Below are 16,408 nucleotides of genomic sequence, written 5' to 3' on the forward strand. Positions count from 1 at the left end.
GCCCGGGGCTCTATCGACTCTGCACAGAAGCGAGTTGGTGCAGGATCAAAGCACGCGCCTCGGGCGTCTGTGCATGTGACGTCCGACCGCGCGGAGATGAGAACCAATAATCGGCGCATGGGATGCGTGCGACGAATCCTGATGCACCCACGTACCAAGGGTGTTCTCTCATACAATTCAATATGCGATCGGCTGCGCGAGGAGCCACGCGTGTTAATGCACATTTTTTTTAAAGAATACATATTTTTTATTTTTTTATATATAATGGCGTTGCATATAGAATATATACCTTTGCCAATGTCAAGTTTATTAAATAATATTATTTAATTACAAATAATGATAAACTAATTATAATAGTATAATATGATTCCGATATATTAAAAAAAATAACAGGTTGTATTTCGCTCACTCCTTTCAAAGACGTCATATATCAAAAATCGTAAATTTTCAGTTGCGCATGTTTTCGTAATGACCAGAAAATGTACTATATCCCAGCAAAAGCGGCATATTTTAAAATAATATTTACCCATTTGTTTTTGCATTTTGAAGAAAAGGTATTGTTTAATTATTTCTTTTAAATATACAAAATATTTTTAAAATGGAGAAAAAACCTTCAGGTTTTACCTAAACAGATCTGTTGCACAGTAAAAAGTTCAATAAGTGGCTTGATATTTATTTTTAATGCATTGTATTATATTTTTAAACTATAAAAACTTTCTCCTGAAAAATCAAGTTATTTGATTTATGAAGTTGTTGAAAGGAGTGAGCGATATATGTTTTTGGGTTCCTGCTCGCTACAATGAGTTGGACATTTGTAGGGAGAGGAATGAGCGGGGCCAGAGTTTAAAAAAATGTTGGCATTTGGTGATTTATTAGACAAACAAAGAATACATAGTTAAGTTCTTCTTGTAATTTGATATTTTTGTAAAATATATAAGTATACCGAAATAATATTTCTACTATCATTTCTATAACTCCTTAATTTTTATTTGTGTTTCCCGTTACGCACCTCAATGTACTCATTTTTAAAGTTATTACAAGAGATTTGGTACTCCCTGTGACTGCTCTGGTTACTATCCCATATGTGGCAATCATTCTTACACATCGCTCACTCCTTTAAAGAACGTCATAAATAAAAAAAACTTGATTTTTCAGGAGAACGTTTTTAAGGATTAAAAATATAATACAATTTATAAAAAATAAATATCAAGCCACTTATTGAACTTTTTACTGTGCAACAGATCTTTTTGGATAAAACCAGAAGGATTTTTCCCCATTTGAAAAATATTTAGTATATTTAAAAAAATAATTAAACAATACCTTTTCTTCAAAATGCAAAAACAACACTTTCTGCCCTGTAGCGGGTAAATATTAAGTCAAAAATATGCCGCTTTTGCTGGGATATGGTACATTTTCTGGGCATTCCGAAAACATCCACAACGAAAATTGACGATTTTTGATTTATGACGTTCTTGAAAAGAGTGAGCGACATGTCTTATATATTTTTGCTTTACTTTCAAAACTATATTAAAAATATGAAATTTATTTTTGTAGATACAAATACACACTATTCTCCTTGTGTGTAGCATTCATGCGCGGCTCACATTTATACTAGCTTTAAGACAAGCGAGTATAAACACAAGTCATCGTCAAACTAAAGCCGAATTTACACTCGCAAATTAAACATTCATCAACAAATATTCTTGAGCAATCAGGTTTTTTCAGCTACCCTTACACCAATCACAGCACACCCTAACACAATCTACACATCCCGGCTCTGCACGGGAAACCGGTAAATAATAAGCAGCCGATTCAACCCTCTGCGCAGCCCGAGGCAACACTGTGTTAATGAGAGCGGAAAGGATCGCGAATGCTCCTGCGGACACACGTTTCCTGAGCAATTAAAGGGTTAGGCGTATTAAAGCGACCCTGGATCCTTCAATATTTAACAGGCAATTCAATTTCTCCGCTTTTATTTATTCAGCAACATGCACTCACGCGTCGACAAGGTTTTCGGTGAATAAAATCGAGAATTTAAAAACACTTTCATTTTTAATTTACAAGAAATAACACCAGACCATTGTTATTTCTTTTTTTTAAAAACCCTTATACGCACCCAATGGTGCATAGGGCACTGCGTCATATAAACGCAGTGTTATCTTGATCGTTTACACATGAAGGAAAGGTGATCAGCCCTCCGCTCAGTCAGGTACCAGTCCAGGGTAATATTAAATAAATATGACAGTGAAAAAAATCACTTAAATTTATTTTACCCCCCTTGGGAATCGAACCCGGGACCTCCAGAACGGTAGCCGAGCGCTGACCATTACACTACGGAGGCGGTAAACTTCGAGGCGGAGGTCTTTACTGCTGGTAAAATATCTTGTACCATTGTAAAATTAAACATGCCGCTCGCTCCTTTCAACAACGTCATATATCCAAAATCGTAAATTTTCCTTCATAATCTTTCTTCGATTTATAACCATTCTTTCCTTTCAAAAAGCTTATCAAAATTTTCTTTATGCGAGCTGTAGGAAGGGTAGGGCTAGTGAGTGCATTTATATTGCTTAGGTGTTTAGTGCATCATACTGGTTTTTTAGGATACAAGACATATTGGTGGGTGATTACAAATTCACTTTGTATGGTTTTGATTTTTTTTCAATGGTGTTCAAACAAACTTCGAGAAATAATATGTAACTCACTCTTTTCAACAATGTCATATATCAAAAAGTTGTGCATGTTTGTGGAATGCCTAGAAAATGTACTATATCCCAGCAAAAGCGGCATATTTTTAACTTAATATTTACCCGCTACAGGGCAGAAAGAGTTGTTTTCGCATTTTGAAGAAAATGTATTGTATAATTATTTTTTTTTAATATGCTAAATATTTGTCAAATTAAGAAAAAACATTCAGGTTTTACATAAAAAGACCGGTTGCACAGTAAAAAGTTCAAAAAGTGGCTTGATATTTATTTTTAATAAATTTTATTATCACTATATAAATACTAATAGAAGTATTAATATCACCCCCTATGATTACGCAGATATTAAATTAATAATACGGTCTTCGGGTCGAGCAAAAATCGCATGTATTAAACATTTTATGTAGTTTTAAGTGTGTAAATCGTGCTATGGTAGTTTTTTCATTAATTGATTCGGCAGTCACTTTGTGGTAAAATCTATCCATTTTTAATAAATGTTTTACGAGTACTTAGTAAATACCACTATTTCTATAGAAATAGTGGTATTTACTAAGTAAAACATGAATTAAAAAGGGTGGTATTGTTTGCATGCTGTGGTAGTGATCCTCCTGACGAAGAGACGGGTACGTCTCGAAACCGGTAGACAAAAAAATCTCGGTGAGTGGTTATATACTAATATCACAAACATTAAAAAATAGTAATTTATGAGTAATTAAATTTAAAGTAATAATTAATAATTTGCATCAACAAACGGATAGGGCTTTCATACCGCGATGGTCCTTGTGTACCATACACCCGAGTTATGAGCAGTAAATATAATTCGGCATTCGTTATTATAGGCAGGGTACACATTCGCGTAATATGTCGACGTTTTAAAACCCCAGAGAGCCGCGGGCGGCTCCGGTAATAAAAGCGAAGAGGTCGCAGCCACAAAGTAATCATTTTCTTCTACCGGGAAATGGGAGCGAATGGGTTAACACATGGGGAATAAGTTGGCTAATACATATATTGATATCGCAGCATGCATGAAGAGTATGCTGTCTGGATATTTACAGGGCTTACGACCTACCAAGAGCTGTTTTAAGTCACTTTATACACGTGTAACATTGAACATTCTACCTAAATGTTTGTATGTATATATATATATATATATATATATATATATATATATATATATATATATATATATATATATATATATATATATATATATATATATATATATATATATATATATATATATATATATATATATATATATATATATAATAATAATAATAAAACCCTTATCCGCACCCCAATAGTGCATAGGGCACTGCGTCATATAAACGCAGTGTTATCTTGATCGTTTTACACATGAAGGAAAGGTGATCAGCCCTCCGCTTCAGGTACCAGTCCAGGGTAATATTGAATAAATATTACAGTGAAAAAATCACTTATATTTATTTTACCCCCCTTGGGAATCGAACCGGGACCTCTAGAACGGTAGCCGAGCGTGCTGACCATTACACTACGGAGGCGGACAAATCACATATATATTAGGTAGCCTCGCAAGGCCGTTTAATGTTATTCTTTTTCAAGATATACAAGAAACATAATCATTGCATATCAGGCATGTCGGCTTTGTTTTAAATTCCACGAAAAAATAGTTTATAGTCCATCTGTCTTAAAAACAGTTCTCAGTTCTTCTGTTACTCTTCTCTTCATTAGTCCAACGTCTTTACTACTTGACGCCATTATGGGTCTTGAAATTGTCAGGATAGTGAAATGATCCCATACATGGGATACGATACGACCCACGCACGATAGAATGTTCCTTTGGTGGTTTTGTGTACACTAAAGGAAAAAATGTGTGATTTGCTCCGCGGGCCGCGGGTTGGCCACCCTTGCTTTAGTCATTGTCATACTGTTAATTATGGGTTTATTGTTATTTATATTTTTTATGAATTTTTACTGTTTCAAAATAATGCAGTTTATGGCTTTTCGTATGAATTAATTTTAGGATTTCTACGTTATTGTGGTTAAATTTGTGATCATTTTCTATTAAATGGTTAGCGAATTTTGAAAAATTATTGTTTCTCAAACATAATTCATGTTCCCTGATTCATGTTTTGAATTTTCTGGAAGTCGTACCAATGTACAAACTTCTAAAGTCGCAGTTTAATTTGTATATTGCCACTATTGTCTAATATAATGAAACGTTAAATATTAAGAGTTCTTTGCGGTGGTATGGACATGTGGAGCGAATGGATAGCGAGAGAATGACTAAGAAAATATATGTGGCGAATGTGAGAGGGAAAACAGAACGTGACGACCAAAAAAGACTTGGCACGATCAGATCAATCAGAACCTAAAATCTGGCGGTGTCAAAAGTCTGCGTAATCGGTGGGCATGTATGACTAGATGTATGGATGTGAAGGAGGCTAGGAGTGTATGTCAGGACAGAAGAGTGTGGCGTTCCATCCTCTCTGCCTACCCCTGCGGGGAAACGGCGTGATGGTAGTAGTAGTAGTAGTAGTTAAATATTACCGTAGGTTTGAAAAAAAATCAATTGCGGGCTATCGATTATCCCGCCTTAAATATACACCGTAATAAAGTTTAAGCATCTGCAGATTTTCATATGAAATATTATCAAAATTTGACTCACCATGTGTTGAAGATACTGCGAAGATGAGCAGGGAGACTACGTACAGCAGCGACGAGCATCCTCTCCTCGTTTGTTTGGACAAACAAGTAAAAACCGCGGGAAATTCCGCCGACGCCATCTTGTCGAGCGCGCTGAATTCAAAATGGCCGACCATCGTAAATGTATATCTTGAACGCTACACTTAAATGCATTTACGGCACTGATTTCTCATCCAGTCATCACTGAGAGTGCACGGGCTATGAATTTAATATTTTTCACTCAAAAATAGACACAGGCGTTCGATCTTGGGGACACTTTTGAAACTTTCCCGCTCGAATGCGCGTCCATTATTGGAATCTGTAACAAAAAGTGTTTTTAACATAATTTACCAAACTAAAAACATTTACAACATTTTGAGTGTCCAAATACTTGTTTTGTCCGCCTCCGTAGATAATGGTCAGCACGCTCGGCTACCGTTTCGGAGGTCCCGGGTTCGATTCCCAAGGGGGGTAAAATAAATCTTAGTGATTTTTTCACTGTAATATTTATTCAATATTACCCTGGACTGGTACCTGAATCGGACGGCTGATCACCTTTCCTTCATGTGTAAACGATCAAGATAACACTGCGTTTATATGACGCAGTGCCCTATGCACCATTGGGGTGCGGATAAGGGTTTTATTATTTTTATTTTTTATTAGTTTTACCCACATGAATTTTATTTGACCAGCAACCGGGTTTTGTTGTTACCGACATCATTTGACATCATATGCTGGTCAAATACAATTCATGTGAAAAAAAATACACAGCTGTTTTTTTTATTTTTTAAAATGTATTTCCACCGAGAAATGTCTGTCTAAAATCAAATAATAACATACATTTTAGTAGACTCTAAAAATCCGTGTTTGATTTTATTATAAATATTTGTGTCGGGTTGTGGTCCCGTGGTTAGTGTAGCGGACTCTTCTACTAGTGTAGCGGAGTCAAAGTTTCTCGATTGGAACCCACTCTACCACAATTTGATACTTAATTCTAATAATAACTTATTTCTAATAATGAACCGCTTAGGCTCACAGAAATAGTATGAAAATGAAGTATTTATGTAAATAATAAAAAAATATATATTTATCATATTTTAATAATAAATATTGTATAAATAAATTAAAATGGAGTTCTACAAATAAAGCGTAAAATCGATCAATATTTCTGTATTTAAATAAACTTGTTTATATTATTTTGAGAAATAAAAATACTTTGTTATTTGATCCACTCACATTTTTATTGAAACCTAATAGTTTCGGCAACAACCTGTTGCCCTCTTCAGGGTTTATTTTATGACTGTCATAATATTAACCCTGAAATGGGCGACAGGTTGTTGTCGAAACTAGCTGGTTTTTTGATAAAAATGTGAGTGGACCAAAAAAAAGTCTTATTTCTCAAAATAATACATATCGTAGTTATAGGGGGGAAATTAACCAAGTGCATTTTTAAAAAAACCTGTACATTGACTATTTGATATCTTACTAGCTTAATATTTCCCTGAAAAAAATCCCAAAGGATTTTAAATTTGGAAGCATAATGTATTGATTTGTTAAAAATGGCTAGCTGCATTGATGTTTATTTTTTTGCCAAGCAAAAGTTATCCTATTTGGCCCTCCTGAACATTTTACGTTTTGGTAGTTGGTCACATTCTCCTGTACGACTACGATATCACTATGATCCACAAAGTTAATGCTTTCAATATTCAAAATATAAACTCATTTATGGCCAAAGACTGTTGGAAGCATCCTACAGTGCGACGTACTACGTACATACAGCCCTTACGTACGTACAGCCCTTACCCCACATCTCGACTGAAGAGGCCCTTTTTAGAGTGACAACCTCCGGGGAGTGAAAAAAATGCCAGGACGCGATGTGACCTACAATCTGGTTTCGCTCAACAGGTCAAATTTTAAAGGCAAACTAAACCACCTAAAGAATAAAATAAACACTATTTTATTTTATTTATTTCTTAACGTTACGCTAATCAAAAACTATCAATCGTAAACTATCAATTACACTTAATTATATTTATATATATATATATATATATATATATATATGCATATATATATATATATATATATATATATATATATATATATATATATATATATATATATATATAGTCCGCCTGCGTAGTGTAATGGTTAGCACGCTCGGCTACCGTTCTGGAGGTCCCGGGTTCGATTCCCAAGGGGGGTAAAATAAATATAAGTGATTTTTTCACTGTAATATTTATTCAATATTACCATGGACTGGTACCTGAAGCGGAGGGCTGATCACCTTTCCTTCATGTGTAAACGATCAAGATAACACTGCGTTAATATGACACAGTGCCCTATGCACCATTGGGGTGCGGATAAGGGTTTTATTATATTATATATATATATATTTGTAGAATATACTTGGGTGATAGAGAAATCAGTGATTGAAGTTATACCTGCGCCGGCCCAGACATTGTGGCCCACCGAGCTGCCTACTAGAATCATACGGGCCAGAATGTCTGGCCTACAGGATGGTAAGAGTTAACATACTTCTTCTTTTTCCTCCTCCTTATGGATCTCTGGATCTGCCTCTTATCCGTTATCCGTCTCTTGTGACGTGGACTGGCAGCTCGGCTGTCCAAACTCAAAACACAGTAAGGGACATTTTTTTTGTAGTATGTTTTTTTTGAAGTAGATTCTACTTAGTCCAAAAATGCAAAAAAAAACGTACTACAAAATGTCCCTTACTGTGTTTTAAAATTGGACAGTCGAGCTGTCACACCATCTCTTTGGAGGTCTTCCAGTAGTCTTCTTCCTTAAGTATCCTCTAGAATAGCAAATCGGGCCAGTCTATTTTCTTACATTATATTGACATAGCCTTTCCAGAATCGTCTTCGCTGTCTTCCCCATCTGACTATACCCTTCGTACTTCACATTTTCCTAATTTTCACCATTCGTACAAATATCATTAATCGTTTTGCCGCATATTATTATTTGTACATAATGCTAACCATGCCATGTTCTCTCCCTTTTTCGCGGCTTCACATGTTAGCCATTGCTTTTGAAAGTATAGATTTATTTAATATATTGTAATCCTCCTTGAAATGTGTACTTTCTCAGCATTTCTTCTCCATGATATAATGGATTAATTTAAACGTTGTGTTTCACTCTCTCTCGCTGCTCGCTGATAGTGTGTGAAGGAGACGTGTATTTACCAGTGCTTACTATTTGTTATTTTAATTTTATTTTATGTTTAAGACTTTTTGTTTCTCTATTAGTGTATTTTTATATTATGTAGATACTGTATATTTGTATTATGTTAAAGGCATTAGCCGTTCAAAGAATAAATAAATAAATTCATTCATTCAAACCCTTATCCGCGCCCCAATAGTGCATAGGGCACTGCATCATATAAACGCACTGCTTTCTTGATCGTTAACACATGAAGGAAAGGTGATCAGCCATTTGCTTCCGGTACCAGTCAAAGGTAATATTGAATAAATATAAGAGTGAAAAAATCACTTTTATTTAGTTGACCCCCCCCTGGGAATCGAACCCGGGACCTCCAGTACGGTAGCCGAGCGTGCTGACCATTACACTACGGAGGCGGAGGCGGAAATAAATAAATATATATAAATAAATATATATATATATATATATATATATATATATATATATATATATATATATATATATATATATATATATATATATATATATAATATATATCATTATTTCAAAATTTATTTATTGAAGGTACTCTAGTGAAAATCATACTATTTCTCTTGCGATATGGATTTTTATTATATGTACGCATACATGTAGATATGTCTCTTCCCTTTGATGTCGTATGGTGGATGGCACTCGACACTCGCTCGACCTTTCACCCCTACTGTCAAGTATTGCGAGGGGTATTTTACGGAACATACCACCCTTGTAATGTGGGCCAGATATGCATGCACCAAGTACAGAGTATGTTTTTATTTACAGCATTTAGAGAGTGTCCAAATACTTGTTCATAAATCTGGATTACATCCCTTTCAGAGAGTTATTTTTAAAAATTTTTGACTAACTAACTAACTAACTAACCATCACGCCGCTTCCCCGCAGGGGTAGGCAGAGAGAATAGAGCGCCACACCACTCTGTCCTTTCAAACATTCTTCGCCTCTTCCACGTTCATGCATCTCCTCATACATACCCGCCGATTGTTACGACTCCTAACCTGACCACTTTCAAGTATTTGGCATACCTGATCGTGCCATGTTTTTCTCGGTCTTCCTCTGCTCTTTTTTCCACTTACATTCGCCTCATAAATTTGTTTTACCGTTCTTTCCTCATTCATTCGTTCTACATGTCCAAACCATCTCAACACACCTTTCTTAATTTTATCGATAATGCTTATCTCAGCTTTGCATTCCTTCCTTATTTCACTATTCGCATATCTATCATACATCGTTTTGTTACACATTCTTCTGAGAGATCGCATTTCGACTACATTCAGTCTACTTTCATCCTTCTTTTGCCAACTCCATGTTTCACTTCCATACATTAGAAATTAAATTTTTTGACATCTCAATATAGGTGAAGAAGAATATGGAAGTCTGGGCATTTTATTTATTTTCAATAAATTAATTTTGAAATAGTAATATGTAATGATAACCGCCAAAACGATGTATGATACATCGCTCACTCCTTTCAACAACGTCATAAGTATATCAAAAATTGACAATTTTCAGTTGTGCATGTTTTCGGAATGCCCAGAAAATGTACTATATCCCAGCAAAAGCGGCATATTTTAAATTTATATTTACACGCTATAGGGCAGAAAGTGTTGTTTTTAATTTTGAAGAAAAGGTATTGTTTAATTATTTTTTTATATTTACTAAATATTTTTTAAATGGAGAAAAAACCTTCAGGTTTTACCTAAAAAGATGTGTTGCACAGTAAAAAGTTCAATAAGTGGCTGGATATATTTTTTAAATACATTTTATTATATTTTTAAACATTTAAAACGATCTCCTGAAATCAAGTAATTTGATATATGAGTTGTTGAAAGGACTGAGCGGTATGTATGTAATTTATTCACTTTTAAACAACTCAAATTGAATATTTTATTCTTTCCTTATTTGATGTCCGAATGGACATCATTCATCGATTTTTGTTACGTTTTTAAACTGAAAATAGATTTTATAAAATGAAATAACTTTGTTATAACCACTTTTATTATTTATACAATTTAACCTACCGGTTTCAAAAGGAACCTTGTCATCATCAGTTTAAATTCATTCAAAAACGTTATAATACTCTCACCAAATAACTTCCACACTCCGTAAAAATCCTAAAAGTTTTTTTGATAACATTATCAATAAAAATAACATTTAGGATATTCACGGAGTGTGTGGAAGTTTTTTGGTGAGAGTTTTATAATGTTTTTGAATTAATATAAACCCTGATGATGACAAGGTTCTTATTGAAACCGGTAGGTTAAATTGTATTAATTAAAAAGTGGTTATAACAAATTTATTTCATTTTATAAAGTTTATAAAATGTGCCACAAAGTATCTGCGGAAAACATTCAAGAAATGAAAATAAATTATAAAAAAAATTGTCGATTTCGCATTAACAGTTCACGAACCCCATCACATGGCTAATCAGCATAAAAAATAGATAATAAAACCTATTTTGTCATAAAGATAAGGGAAATTGTAGCCCGGCTGCGCGAGGGGTGACCCGCCCTCCCACCGATAATGACTGAGGGGAGTTGTTTATATTAATTCCGGTAATGGTATGCTTAGAAAAATATATATTCCGTACATAAAAACATGTACAGTTCCGTGAATATATCAATACACACATAATGTAGCTCCACAATGCTTATAATGCAATCTATTTTTGTCACGATGTTGGTTTATTGGATAATAAATTAATGAGAAAAGGAGTTCTGGTTCCAACCCTTATGTATGGAAGCGAAGCATGGAGTTGGCAAAAGAAGGATGAAAGCAGACTGAATGCAGTCGAAATGCGATCCCTCAGACGAATGTGTGGCAAAACGATGTTTGATAGATGTTCGAATGATGAAATAAGGAAAGAATGTAAGGCTGAGATAAGCATTATCGATAAAATTAAGAAAGGTGTGTTGAGATGGTTTGGACATGTGGAGCGTATGAGTGAAGAAAGAACGGTTAAACAAATTTATGAGGCGAATGTAGTTGGAAAAAGAAGCAGAGGACGACCGAGGAAAACTTGGCACAATCAGGTATGCCAAATACTTGAAAGCGGCCGGGTCAGGAGTCGTAATAATCGTCGGGTATGTATGAGGAGATGCATGAATGTAGAAGAGGCAAAGAATGTTTGCAAAGACAGAGTGGTGTGGCTTTCGATTCTCTCTGCCTACCCCGGCGGAGAAGCGGCGTGATGGTTAGTTAGTTAGTTAGTTAGTTAGTTAGTTAGAAAAATCATAAGAAATCAAATCTATCTAACTAACTAACTAACCATCACGCCGCTTCCCCGCAGGGATAGGCAGAGAGAATAGAGCGCCACACCACTCTGTCCTTGCAAACATTCTTCGCCTCTTCCGCGTTCATGCATCTCCTCATACATACCCGCCGATTGTTACGACTCCTAACCTGACCACTTTCAAGTATTTGGCATACCTGATCGTGCCATGTTTTTCTCGGTCTTTCTCTGCTTCTTTTCCCAATAACATTCGCCTCATAAATTTGTTTTACCGTTCTTTCCTCGCTCATTCGTTCTACATGTCCAAACCATCTCAACACACCTTTCTTAATTTTATCGATAAATATTTTGTCCCTCATAAGACTATCGATAACATTTTTATTGAAATCCGTAGAGAACTAAGGTTATAGTGATTTTAAAACAAATATTTTCAATTATAAAATGGAAAATCGCAAAGTTAGAGCTTCAAATATAAATTACATTTTTTATTAGTTGTCTTAGAAAATACTCTTTGCCTATTACTATGCACAAGGATTAATGGCATATCGTAGTCGTACAGGAGAAAGTGACCAGCTACCAAAACGTAAAATGTTCAGGAGGGCCATTTAAGTCACTTTTGCTTGGCAACAAAATAAACATCAATGCAGTTAGTCATTTTTAACAAGTCAATATATTATGCTTCCAAGTTTGAAATCCTTTGAGATTTTTTCAGGGCAATATTGCAGACTTAATGTATCTTTATAATATAATCCATGGTAACATTGATTCAGCATTTTGTGTCGAGAAGATAGCAATGAATGTTCCCTCTCGGCGATTAAGGAGGCACAACACATTTTCTCTCCCAGCATATAACAATAATATGGCACACTTTAACTCCATTTCTAGGATGCTAAGATTGTAAAATAATTTAGAAAATACTGATAATGTGACCATCGATACATTTAACGATGGCACGGAGAAATACAAGAGGTCTATTAAGTGGAGTGTTGAATTTTGTACCTTATGTAGCCAGTGGCGTGCCTAGGGTTTACCAGTAAGGCAAACTCACTATTTTTCACATTCGTGAATACATGATGTACCTATAATTTCTTCGCCTCATATCATTCCCAGTATATAGTAAGCACCCAGAAAGTATTATAAATATAAACAATGTATTGTAATCATTGTAAAAATATGCATACATGTAACTTTTGTAAGGTATAGCCATCGCCTTTAAACAAAGAAAATGTTCACTATAATAAAATATCTTCCTCAGATATCAACTATTATCAATAAGTACCATCACCATATAATGGCATGCGTAGTGTTTAATAAACATATAAGAGCACGATAATTTAAAAACAGTCACACATTAATTATGTATTTTTAATCATTTGGTCTAGATTTAGTCATTTTTATTTGGAGATTTCGGGCTTTTGGGCTTCTAGGGAAGTACCGCCACTGTATGTAGCATAGTTTAATTTCACTTTTAATTTTTACTTCTATTTTACTTTTATTTTTCTTAATTCAATACTTTTAATTGTAACTACCCCTTTTTTTACAGACAAATTACTATTCATTATATATGTGTTTAACCTGAACCTTTATTGTTTCTGTAAGCTTGTTGTGTTCGCATCTAATTGATGAAAAACATCAAAACTATTTGTATTGCACTGTATTTCGTTTGTTGTAATATGTTTTTCATTGTTTGTGAACCGTAAATAAATAAAAAAAAAATTAAAAAAATATTAAGCTAGTAAGATATCAAATAGTCAATGATCACGTTTTTGTAACACAATGCACTTGGTCACTTTCTCCTGTATGACTACGATATATAGTTTATATATCTTTAAAATGTTAGTGGATGTGCATAGTTTATTTACAACATTTTGAGTGTGTCCAAATACTTGTTCACAAATCTGGATTATCTCCAATTACAGGAGCTATTTTCATATTATTTCTGATATCTCAACATAGATGAAGAAGAATATGTTATGAGTGAATGTTACACGCGTGTAAAGTGATCACTTAAACCAGCTTATGACGGTCGTGAATCCCGTAAATACCTAGACTTCCATCCTCTTCTTCGTCTATGTTGAGATGTCAAAAATAATGTTTATAGTTCATAATAAATATTATCCGCCGATTTTTTCGACAGACCACTTTCAAGTATTTGAAATGCTTGATCATGCCAAGTTTTCCTCGGTCTTCCTCTGCTTCAATAACCAACTACGTTCGCCGCATAAATTATTTTTACAATTCTTGCTCATTCGATCCACATGTCCAGAACCATCTAAACACACCTTTCTTAATTTAACGGATAATGCTTATCTCAGCCTTGCATTCTTTCCTTATATCACCATTCGAACAGGTATCATTCATCGTCTCACCGCACATTTTTCTGAGAGAAAGCATTTCAACCGCATTCAGTCTACTTTATTCCTACTTTGGCCAATTCCATATTTCACTTCGATACATTAGAGTTGGAACCAAGACTCCGTTGTGCACCGCCAGATTTGTTTTCACTGAACGGTTTTTATTTGCTATAACTGATTTCGATGCAACATTCACTATGTTCTCAGCATTCGCTCTCCTTTCTGTGTATTTTTATCAATCTTTCTATCCCTAGAAAATAAACCATAAAAATATCTACGTAATCATCATTTTTTTGTTTTAAATATTCAAAAATATATAATAATAATATAATAAAACCCTTATCCGCACCCGAATGGTGCATAGGGCACTGTGTCTTATAAACGCAGTGTTATCATGATCGTTTTACACATGAAGGAAAGGTGATCAGCCCTCCGCTTCAGGTACCAGTCCATGGTAATATTGAATAAATATTACAGTGAAAAAATTACTTATATTTATTTTTACCCCCCTTGGGAATCGAACCCGGGACCTCCAGAACGGTAGCCGAGCGTGCTGACCATTACACTACGGAGGCGGACACCTATATAAAAATATATACCTATATATAATTCTATATAATTTTATCACATATTTAATACTATTTTAATTAACTCTTTATTACATAAATTTATTATTCACACAGATAAATTATTCTTGTATAATTCAACAGATAGTAATAATAAGTGAACTAATTTATATAAATTAATTTGAGTTTTCAAAATGTATCAAGATCATCTGTCTTTATAAACTAGTTTTCTTATAGATTGTTAATTTTTTTTAAATTTAATTAGCAAATTATACCCAGTAAAAAACATTTTTTTTTAACTTGGTAAAATCATTTTTTTAAATATAATTTTAGTAAAAGAATAGACAAAACCAATACTCCAAAAAAGAAACAATTTTTTAAATTAAAAATTAAAATATGTATAGTTAGGTACCTACCCGACAAGATATATATTTATTGAGCTTGCATTAATTTTACAACCTGGTAATACTTTTTTTTTTATTTTAAAAACTGTCAATAACAACATCAATATATTTTACGAAGGTTGACATCCGACATTGAGATTGAATCCTTTGTTTATTGAGGAACACAGTTATACATGCTTATAAGAAAATAAAAAAAACCTCTAATATTCATAGGGATATTAATTATTATTATACTTATGAGTACAAACGGTGAAAAACCTACCTTTTAAGTCGCAAGTCAATATGTTTCAGGTTTTAATTGTATCCAAAACAATGTACGAGAAAACACAAAAGCGGTGTAAGTTCTTCTTTTACTTAAAATTCCGAAATAGATAAGGGAGGTTATTCTTTAAATTATTTACTAACATACCGTTATAACAATGGAAACTGCTCGCAAAACAATCGAGCCATTTACTTGCGGTCGTATTGACCGATCTTTATAATGGCGTTGTTCACTGCGAAATATGCATTTTTAACATCTAAAATCGATTTATACGAGACCACACTTTCGACACAACGTTCTACATTATACATAGCACTTTATCCAAAATAATTTTGCAGTAGAAACAAAAAAACATGAGAAAATAGAATTGCCAGTCTACACCGCGCGTATATTATGCATTTTTTATCATGGATATCGATTTCGGAAGAAATGTTATGCCACGCTCGCGCTATCAAATTTGTTTATACTCTTTAAAAACGGCATGCAGGAGGAATAGATCTCGAATCGAAAAAACTGAAAGGATTTTTTACAATGACTATCAAACGCACAATACTACCGAAATCGTCGAAAGGTAACACAAAAAAATATTCGCGGCCCACTGAGATGTTATGTTTTCAACAAAATGTCACTTTAAACGAGGTTATATTCGGGTTTTAACTCATTATGCGGTGACGGACACTTATTTCGATCGAAAAGAGGCTTCGCCGCGTCTCTTTTCATGGTACAAAGGCGACTTTTTCGACATTTCTTGGAAAATATTACTAGCGACGACGATACAGACAGAGCGCGATAAACTCCCTCATGACACTAGCAGATGAACGTATAGAAGGAAACTGGAAATGGCGGCCGTATCATCTCGCTTCAAGCCGCCTGTTTCTCATTTCTTTCTCTCCTCTCTCTCGCCCTGATTACATTAGTTAGAAAGAACTAACACTAAACATATTTAGCCAATTAAACACGACGACTCCGAGGCATACAACGACCCTATAATACACCTGCTTCAGTTATCCT

The 16,408-nt window shown here is 34.2% G+C and overlaps 1 protein-coding gene across 2 annotated transcripts in view; it reads right to left on the bottom strand.

Moving 5' to 3' along the window:
* The window catches only part of LOC148311488 (uncharacterized), a 181,266-nt gene extending 165,060 nt beyond the window's left edge, over positions 1-16,206 (bottom strand). For both annotated transcript variants that reach the window (XR_015837242.1, XM_088256555.1), the window contains exons 1-2: positions 15,398-16,206; positions 5,350-5,685 (exon numbers count right to left, since the gene is read on the bottom strand). Coding sequence is in view for 1 of the 2 variants with exons in the window: in XM_088256555.1 (XP_088112681.1) it covers positions 5,350-5,503 (154 nt within the window). In the remaining variant the exon portion in view is untranslated. The remainder of the gene's footprint in view (positions 1-5,349; positions 5,686-15,397) is intronic.
* Between the last annotated feature and the right edge of the window lie 202 nt (positions 16,207-16,408).

The sequence above is a fragment of the Brachycentrus maculatus genome, unplaced genomic scaffold (assembly GCF_059751285.1).
Source record: "Brachycentrus maculatus isolate JH-2025_06_01 unplaced genomic scaffold, ASM5975128v1 h1tg000063l, whole genome shotgun sequence".
In the NCBI taxonomy this organism is placed as follows: Eukaryota; Metazoa; Arthropoda; class Insecta; order Trichoptera; family Brachycentridae; genus Brachycentrus; species Brachycentrus maculatus.